The following is a 9,672-nucleotide window of genomic DNA, read 5'->3' on the forward strand; positions in this document are numbered from 1 at the left end:
AAAACAAAATTAATATTAGAAATTTTTGGTCGTTAAAACAATAAATTATTTAAAAACAAAGTAGTTAACATATTTTTATATCAAAACTGTTTTGTTTATGGGTTTCTACGAAAATTGTCTCTTGGAAAGAAAATATGAATTAAAAACTACTTATCTATTAGCAAATAAAAATTTTTACGTATTCAAATGAAAATATTATACTTGAATATAGTGTTTATGCTCGAGTACAGTATTATAAAATAATAAACGAGGTTATTCACCACTCCTTGTTCTAGACAAGTATATATATTCCGTTTTCCCACCTAAGTACATATATTAGAACACTTAGGTTTGTGTGTTGAAATTGTTTTCTTTTTGGAAAAGGTTAACAGACAGATCTATGTGTTCTCATTAATGCATTTAGGCTTACAGACTTTTTAACACTATCTTCATGAAAGAAATGCGAATGACTTTTAGTAGTAGCATTAACTATAGACTTATCATCGGATGACTCTGAGGCATTCGTCAAACTAATTTTGTATCAATAGACCCAACAGATAATACTAAGAAACGTGAACACCTTTTTTCGGAACTAAGTTATAATATTGCTTACATATGGAGTAAATGTCCCAAAATTCTTTAAACCTTTATTGAACAAAAAAAACGATCATCCACTAAAGGATCCAATCGCTGAATTAGTATCGTTTCTCTATTATTTTCTAAACTTGCAAACAGTAAGTTGAGCCTCTTATTCGCAAATGTATGGTATTTAACGCATTAGTCTAGAATCTGTAAAAGCTAGATTTTGGCAAATTAATTTTTGACAAAATTGTAATATTAATGCAAAGTAACTCAAGAATTAAATAATTTAAAAATATACACATCTATACAAATATATTTGTTTATATTTGTGTATAATATGAACATAATAAATAATGACAAATTTATGGCAACTTATTAAAAACAAAGATAATAAATAAAATAAAATATTATTATAAATGTTAACAGTTAAAAAAATGTAAAGGTACTACAAACAATAAATTAAACACATATATATATATAATATATATTAATAAATATCGATAAATAGGAACTGTATGAAATACTAAATATATTTAATATTATAGAAATACAAATATTAAAGTACACAACCAAAATGTATATATATATTTAAATAAAAAGCGTATTAACAAAACGATCAGTTCAATAATTTTATATATAATGAAGAGAAAATAAGTTTTTTAATTCTTAATTTTTAGAGCAAGTTTTGCTATTATTTTATGTATTAAAACAAAAGGTATAAATATAAATAAACGAAATGTTAACAGATTAAATCGCAATTAAAACCATATATAAATTATGTAAAACAAAATCAATTATATATATACATATATATATAAAAAATTATATATATTGTAAAATGACTTTTAAATTTATGTGTGGACACAAGTGTAAAGAAAAATATAATAAATGTATAAGAAGAATTAACTAATTTGAGAGGTTATAAAAAAATATTATTAAAGTAAAAGATGTTTCGAAAAAATGTTAAATGCAAAAGAATATATATATATACAAATATATAAATTTAAAACAAAGGCGTTAATCTGAAACAATAATAAAAATAAAATTGAAAAAATGTAAAAAAAATCGTGTTCTTTCAAACCATATAAACTATATATTTTTTAAATATGATGATCATTCACTAAAGAATTTTATTAACAATAATACAACAATCTAGAGAATGGTGGGGATGAAAGGAATAGTGTGTTGTCCCTTTGTCCCTTTCTCACTTATCAATTCCAGCTAAAGTAGGTGTTAAACTTTTAAACAGATGTGCGAAAGAAACAATGCTAAGTGGTAACACTGTAAGTAATACACACACTAAGATAATGGGAATTTATATATAAATGTTTAGCACGCATCTATATCCTATTGGACAAAGACAGTTTCTAGTTTACGAATAAGTTGTTGTTCATCCTTAACTTGAAAGTCAGGTGGTACACATTAAGAAACTTGTCCTATATCCTATTTAAATTGATTAACAATAGTTCTTAGCACATGAAAAAGTGTCTATCATCCGTAACAATTGTAGATGCTGCTTATTAAGAACCATATTTCAATGCAAACATAGACCATAGACCTCACTACGGTTGGCTCCTTTGCATAAATTACAAGTGACTGTTTAGCATGAGGCTATATCATATCATCAGTTAGACTAAAATAGTCTTCGCGCACTCAGAAGCGTATACCATACATTAGAAACCTTAATCACAATAAACTAAGACTAGTCCTTACTAAAGTTCCATTCATTGTATTAGGCGTTATTGTACACCTTGCTCGTCCTCAAGATGTATCTTGTTCTTCGTATACAAAAAAGTTTGACATGTGCCATGTCCTGCTTAAAAAGTAGACCTGACTTTTGACATTACTGGATATTTTTTAAGTGTGTCTCGTAGAACTGCGGGTCCACATTAAAGTTTCATAGGCCACAATGAAGTTTTGTTTATTTTTGCCCTAAGAATAGTTTGCGAGAACTTTCATCAAATTGTTGCGAATCTTTGATAGATAGCCTGGCATTGGCGAAAGATGTTAGCATATAGTTGAGGCGTTAATAGTATTTGAAATAAGTAGTTCCTTACATTAGAACCATAAGAATCGTATATGAAATTTTTTTTTTATCAGTTATTAGTTGCTAAAGAAGTATTTTTTATTAAGTTGAACGATTAATTGGTAGGTGTAATTCATATTAGGTATATATGTTTATATATACATGTATAAATATAATTTATATAACAACTATTATAGAGTTTTCAGATAATAGAGTGGATCAATTAGTTCAAGAAAACTGATAAAATAATAAATTGCTAATTATCCAACATAATAGCAATAAAGATATTACTTAGCACCATCAACATAACACTACTACTTATGTAGATCTGTTCGTTATTACAGATAACATAAGAAAAACTACTTAGAGGTATATATGGCTTCAGATGTAGTAGTCGTAGTGCGAGGGGATTATTTGGTTATAAGATGAAATTAAGGGATGAGTGAGATTTAAATTGAAGTCAACCAGGATCTAGGCGGAGAAACCTAGCCACTTTTATGGGTCGTGTCCAAAGACCAATTAGACTCAAGTTTGTGTGTACATTGGTGCAGGTAAACATATAGGCAACATCACGCTGTGTAGAGTGGCAGTTAGGACGCACATTGGGAGTTAATGTATTTATGCGTGACAAATAAATGCTTAAAACATGGCTTTATTCTGATCTTAATTGAGCTACGAAAGTTCTTGCTGCGTGAGAAAGGCGTCGTTATTCCTAGGATATAGTAGGTTTCAACACACTTTGTTGTCAATTGAGAAATTTATTACAGTACAATCTAAGCTGCGAAGAAGATATTGCATCTGCGTCGATGGCTGTTAGTCCATGTTTATATTTGCCCTCACATTTTTCACTAGAAGTGCTTAGTTTACAAATGGTGGGAGTTTGGTAACGTCTTTATGGTATTATATATTATATATTAAATTAATATTATGTAAAATTGATATTATTTCAGTAAACTTATACAGAAAGACTGCTTAACTTTCTTTTATGTCATACTTATTTCTATCACAACTATAACTTTTCATTGTGTTCTATACAATGTATTCTAAATATTGCTATAATTATAATAAAGAACACATTTATTTTAATTTCATTTATTACTATTTTTCTTAAAATATTTAAATGAGCCTCAACTAGATTCGAACCAGTGTTTCTCATGTATATAACAAACATACATATATTTCACAAACGCATAAAATAGGTTTGCTTAGTAACTATAAAGGCATACATAAACAGGGATGTTAGCGTTAAGAACATTTAAAATTAAAACTTTATAACAAAAACGTTACATTTTAATTATTTTTAAATAAAAGTTATAAAACAGAAAATACAATTCTATTAAATTACAAATTTTAATTTAAAGAAAAACATTATTGATAATTGAAAAATCCCTTATAAAAAGTACACAAACAAAAACGTAATAATATAAACATAAAATTTATAATTGACCTATATACAATTCTATACATAATTAAGAAAATCATGTATTTTCTTTTAGTTGATGTATTTAATATTAAATATTTAATACTAATATTTAATATTAATAATAACTTAATTAATAATATAATATTTATATAATATTAATATTTAATTTATTATTAATATTTAATATTAATATATATTAAATATATAATATTAAATATATAATTTTTTACGAAATGTATTATATCAAATTTACACAATTTTTTTATCTTCAATAACTCAGGCTTGGCCTCTTAATAAAGATGTTTTAATCAAACGATCGATTAGTGTATTGTGACTGATTTAATCAGTGATTTTGATTAGTTCAGTTACTACGCTTTTTTCGCAAACGTTAGTCCTGTTGCGTATCCTCTAAATTAATAAAAACATTACGCATTTTCTCTAAATCTGGTGGCGCTGTATCTGGATTACGTATCCATATGCTATAAGCACGTTTATCGGTCTGTGTTAGTGGTTTAAAGTTTCTTGAATCTAGTGTTGCATCGCCTGCCAATTTGGAATTAAAGCGCGCATAAAGGAATATACGATAACGCCAATTGTCAAAGGTCTGAAAAGTGAAAAATTCTGGTTGAGAAATTGTGGTATGAAGGTGAATGATTTCTAAGTTACCTGCTTCCATTCTGCTACATGTTTTACAGCACCTTGCGGCACTGAATTTAATATATCCGCTAATTTTATCCAAAAAGGATCAAGGTAAGGATCATTTCTACGACGATCATTAATGATAGGATTTTGTTCCAAAAAATTGACGTAGACCTCCTTTTGTTTCTTTGACATACGTTCTTTGCGTTCTGAAATTTATTATAATTTATTTAGTTTAAATTAAATAAATTTTTTTATGTATGTATTTAAAATTTGTATTTAAAGATTTAAAATAAAATTATATATTATTTCTCTTCTTTTAGATTTATAAAAATCAAAAAAACTTACGCCTTAAATTATTCGTCGATGTTTCCTGCATGAGTGCTTCAACTTGTTGCTGATGTTGCTGTTGTTGTTGTTGTTGCTGGTGCTGATGCATTAAGTACTCATTCCAGCGTTCGAATTCATGGTGTTGTTGTTGTTGCTGGTGCAATTGCTGTTGCTCCTCATCAGTTATGCCAGCATACGATTTGGAGGATGGCTGTGAGTCTTCGGCGTCATCAATATCGGTAGGTGGTGGCAGTCCTGTGGCAAAATTGAATTTCGATTCGTCTACCAAATGATCAGCGTCTGTGGTGTGATTCGGCGTTGTTATAACAGTGGGATTATGTGAATGTGTTGCACGTAATTTCAAAGGCGGCGGCTGTTCATCTGCACTTTCTGCATTTTCGGAGTTCTGTGAATTTATGGCACTTAAATTGGTCATTTGACTGAGATGGCTGGATATATTCGTAGTCTCTTGTATATCTAAAGGTTTTTTGGTAGCACAATGGCAAATATTGCAGGTCAATTCTGGTGGATATGTATCTTTATTAGGTTCAAAAACTAGTAAGAGAAAATCAAAAACAATAGAGTTAAAAAAATTTAAATTTTAATTGTAAATAATATATAAAAACAAAAACAAACAAATTAATATTTTTTTCTTGCTAATTGAACACATTAAAAGTTAATATTTAATTTTATAAATTTAAGTTAAATACTTTATTTAATATTTGCTTATTACAAAACTATACATTTAACTTATGTATAATAAAATATTTTGATTTTAAATAATTATTAAAACTAGAAAACAAGTGTGTTAAGTGTAAATGCTTTAATTGATCAATAGTCGTAATCCGTTTGGGTATCATCCATATTCGGAAACATTTCCATTTTTTCATAATCACGTGGTATTGTGCCTTTGTTGCTGGTCCAAAGCGCATATGCACGATGGTCGGTATCAGTTAGAGGTTTAAAATTTTTTGGATTTTTAGCTGCTTCGCCGGTTACTTTTGAATTGGTTCTTATGTACATGAAAACACGGTAACGCCACGCATCGAAAGTCTAAAATAGTTAAAAAAAAATTTATAATTATTTAAAATCTTTTATAATTTTAAAAATACATATATCCAATTATTGTAATACAAAAAAATAGTTATTCCATTAATTTAACACCAAGAGGTTTCGAAACACATAGACGAGGTTTACTATTCGGATCTACTTTAATAGTCTAAAATATTTCTACAACTAACAAGATGATATATTGTTACATTACACGTGTTTTGATCTAGAGACAGTTTCAGAAACTGATTGCTAGAACCTATGTAGGTAAATAGCTTCTATAATATGGTACTTATATTTAATCATTAAAGAACTGCTAGAATGTAATAGATTCTTATAAAAAATTGTGACCCGGAAAAATATAGATGTTTATTGCAACTATATGGCAACAACATATCTTGCTAAAATGTACAATTTAAATATATCTATAAATCTATATATCTATTTAAGTAAATCTATTCATACAAATTTTAGAGCAAGTCATAGTTGTACCAAATGTGAAATTGTTGTTGTTGGTCACAGTAGTTGTTACAACCCGTGGAGATCTATAGAGCAGATAACATAAAAGGAATTACAAATACGTATACATGTGTTAGGATGTGGTTAGGTAAAGATACTGTGAGAGGAATGAGGACATAATTTGCTTCACTAGGAGTTATTTATAAAATAAGTTGAAAATATTTGTTGCTGCAATTCACTACTTTCAAAAGTTCTATTGAAAATAATAGTTTATATTAAGAATTAAGTTTATTTCATTAAAACGGACGCTTAAACGAACGTTTAAATCTCTAACGAGAAAGACTTTTTAACTCACGTAATTTAAGTTTTAACAGCTATTATAAGATATGCTTATTATTTGGATATGCTTAAAGAGCTTTCACATACAAATTGAGAAAGCTAAGCAACAAAACTATTTATAAAATGATAATTATATTCATCTCACTTAGTATTAAATATATGATATTAAGATATTTGCAATATTTTTTGATTCCTAAAACTTGATCTCAACTCTAACAAATATGAAATTATTGTCTTGTTATTAAAACCTATTTCATAAGATCCCATACTTTTAAATTACGTTTCACTGTAAGTAAGCTTTAATCATTGAAAATTGTAACTTCATATTAAAGTTTAATATCTATCCGGATATATTCAGATATTAACTGCATAAAGAAACTTATCAGATAGTCTCTTACTAGTAGTATCACTCATATCCTCTTAAAACGACAAACATCACCAAAGGATGATTTCGAAACATTAACAAAGCAATAAATTGAATAATAACACAAATAATAGTTAAGGGTAAGAATGAAGATGTGAAGAAGTCTCATTGTGGTGAAAATACGGTTGTTTAATAATTCTTTTTTCAAGCTGATGACTTTTCTCACTTTTAAATATAATAAAATAACCTATTTTTAAGTTTTAAGACATGAGATGAAAATGGAAAGGAATTCATAGAACCATCTGGAAGAAAAGAATCTTAAAGTAATCAAATACGAAAATGTGCAAATACTTTAATATTACACATATGTGTTCGAAACTTAAAACTTCATTTCTTTGAATATTCATAACTTAATGAATTATCACACAATCTTACATCATCAATTGTTTTGTATAAAACTCACCTGACGCCATTCCTCAACATTCTTCACCGCTCCCTGTTGCACAGAATTCAGCATACTACACAATTTAACCCAATGTGCTTCTAGCCCAGAATCGTTTCGCCGCTGTGACAGCATGCAAGGATTATCGTCAATATATTTTACGTAAATTTCTTTCTGATCCTTTGACATACGTTCCCCCCGCCCTAGTAAAGAATTGAAGTTATTTAACATTCCATAGATTAATTTAAAAACTTACTTCTAAAACGGCTAACAGGTGGAGTCCCAAAAGCTGGCGAATGATCGGAATTTAATTGCTCATTTATTGGACCATAATTTGAATAATATGGGTTGCTTGGCATGGATAAGTGTTGCTGTTGTGTATGTTGTTGCTGCGGAGATTGGGTTAACAGCGGCAAGTTCATATGTGGCATTTCTGAACGGTGTATTGCATTCAGGTTTTGTTGAGTGTAATTTTGACTCATAATTTCTTCTTTCACATCAAAAGACATTTCATGTTTAACATTCTCTGGATTCTCAACTTTATCCATAACATCCATTGGATCGATTGATTGGGTTAAGGACTCTGGTGTATGTGCTGTGTAGGCATGGGATATACGGATTTTGTTTTGCGGTTCATTAGGACTATTTCCTTGCAAAGGAGATTTTAAAGCTTCATTAACCATGATATACTTTTTCGGAGTTTCATTTATTACACTGTCGTTAGATTTTTGCGGTACTGGTATATTCAATTTTTGGGAACAAGATGGTTCAAAACATACATTCTCATTCTTAGTCAATTCATCGCCAACTGTAAGGAGTAGCGTTTTAAACAAGTTTTGTTTTAATTAAAATAATAATATAAGAACTTACAAGGATCAAATTGTGCAATCAACTTCAAATCCAAATAATTTAACTATTTTATGTAAATAACAACAACAAAATGTATAACATTTTAGCGCTTTTATACATATATGAGCGGAAGGTTAATATCACGAAATATGGAGTATTAGGCATACATAACGCTAATACTTCAAAACGGATACACGCATGTAAGGGAACATGGATTCAGTATTTATTAAAATATAACTACTTATTTGATATATGTAGAAAAGGATGTGCTATTCTAATCTACTTACAGCTACGTATGTTGTGATTCAATTGGAACTTACCCTGTCCTACTTCTATAACGAAATTGGTCAGGTCATGACGTTGCGCCAAGTAGTTGAGCAACAGTTCGTCTGGTATGATGAATCCAATCTTCTTATTGCGAAACTCGAAATTATAAACCCCGAATGCCGCTCGCACTGTAATTAATTAAAAAATCTTTTAATGTTTTTTTTAATTGAAGAAAGTAAAATACAATAACAACTCCAAAACACCGCCACCACCGCCGAAACAATCAGTTTAACTTCAGCCACACATTGTGCCGTTTTAAGAGTGCACACATAAACACACACACACACTCACACAAAAGTACAAGTGCGTGCAATTGGCGGTTGAAATGTTCTTATATTATTACATTTCAACACATTTTGTTTATTTTCGATTCGAAAAATGTTTGGTACTATTTAGTTAAACTTACCAACATTTTTTAAATCCCAAATGCTTAAATTTCGATTTTCCTCAGGTACACCGATCATTAAAAGTTTTTTATTGTCGCGGAACTGAAAGGGAATAATGCAGCCTGAACGGAGTACCATTTTTGTTTTTATCTCGAATTTTTTGTTTATTTACACTTTATAATTGAGTGGAGACAATATTTTTTAATCGACTTTCTAGAGAACTTCTAATTTAATATTTTTCTAATTTCTTTTTATGTATTCTATTATAATTCATTTCGCTTAATGTCTTTTACATTTTTCCTCTTTTCGTTGTAGAAGAAATGTAGTACGTGATAATTTGACAGTTCGCTGTTTGTTTACGAATGTAACCATGAAATGCGCGTAAGAATAAAGTATGTTAGGGTTGTTGTGCAGTTGTGTTGTATGCACAAGAAAAGGTAGTATTTGAAACGTATTAGTGGTATAATGTGTACATTG

General features: G+C 28.8%; 1 protein-coding gene across 2 annotated transcripts; it reads right to left on the minus strand.

Annotated features, from left to right (window-relative positions):
• Positions 1-4,260: 4,260 nt before the first annotated feature.
• On the minus strand, positions 4,261-9,672 carry LOC119672554 (hybrid signal transduction histidine kinase L; the record flags this gene model as incomplete). 2 transcript variants are annotated; one of them, XM_038083626.1, is given in 5 exon segments in its annotated part: positions 4,261-4,614; positions 4,677-4,858; positions 4,998-5,534; positions 8,803-8,937; positions 9,216-9,672. In XM_038083626.1, coding segments are annotated over 5 exon segments (1,188 nt in total). In that variant the 3' UTR covers positions 4,261-4,398.

Source organism: Teleopsis dalmanni, chromosome 1 (assembly GCF_002237135.1).
Source record: "Teleopsis dalmanni isolate 2A chromosome 1, ASM223713v2, whole genome shotgun sequence".
In the NCBI taxonomy this organism is placed as follows: domain Eukaryota; kingdom Metazoa; phylum Arthropoda; class Insecta; order Diptera; family Diopsidae; genus Teleopsis; species Teleopsis dalmanni.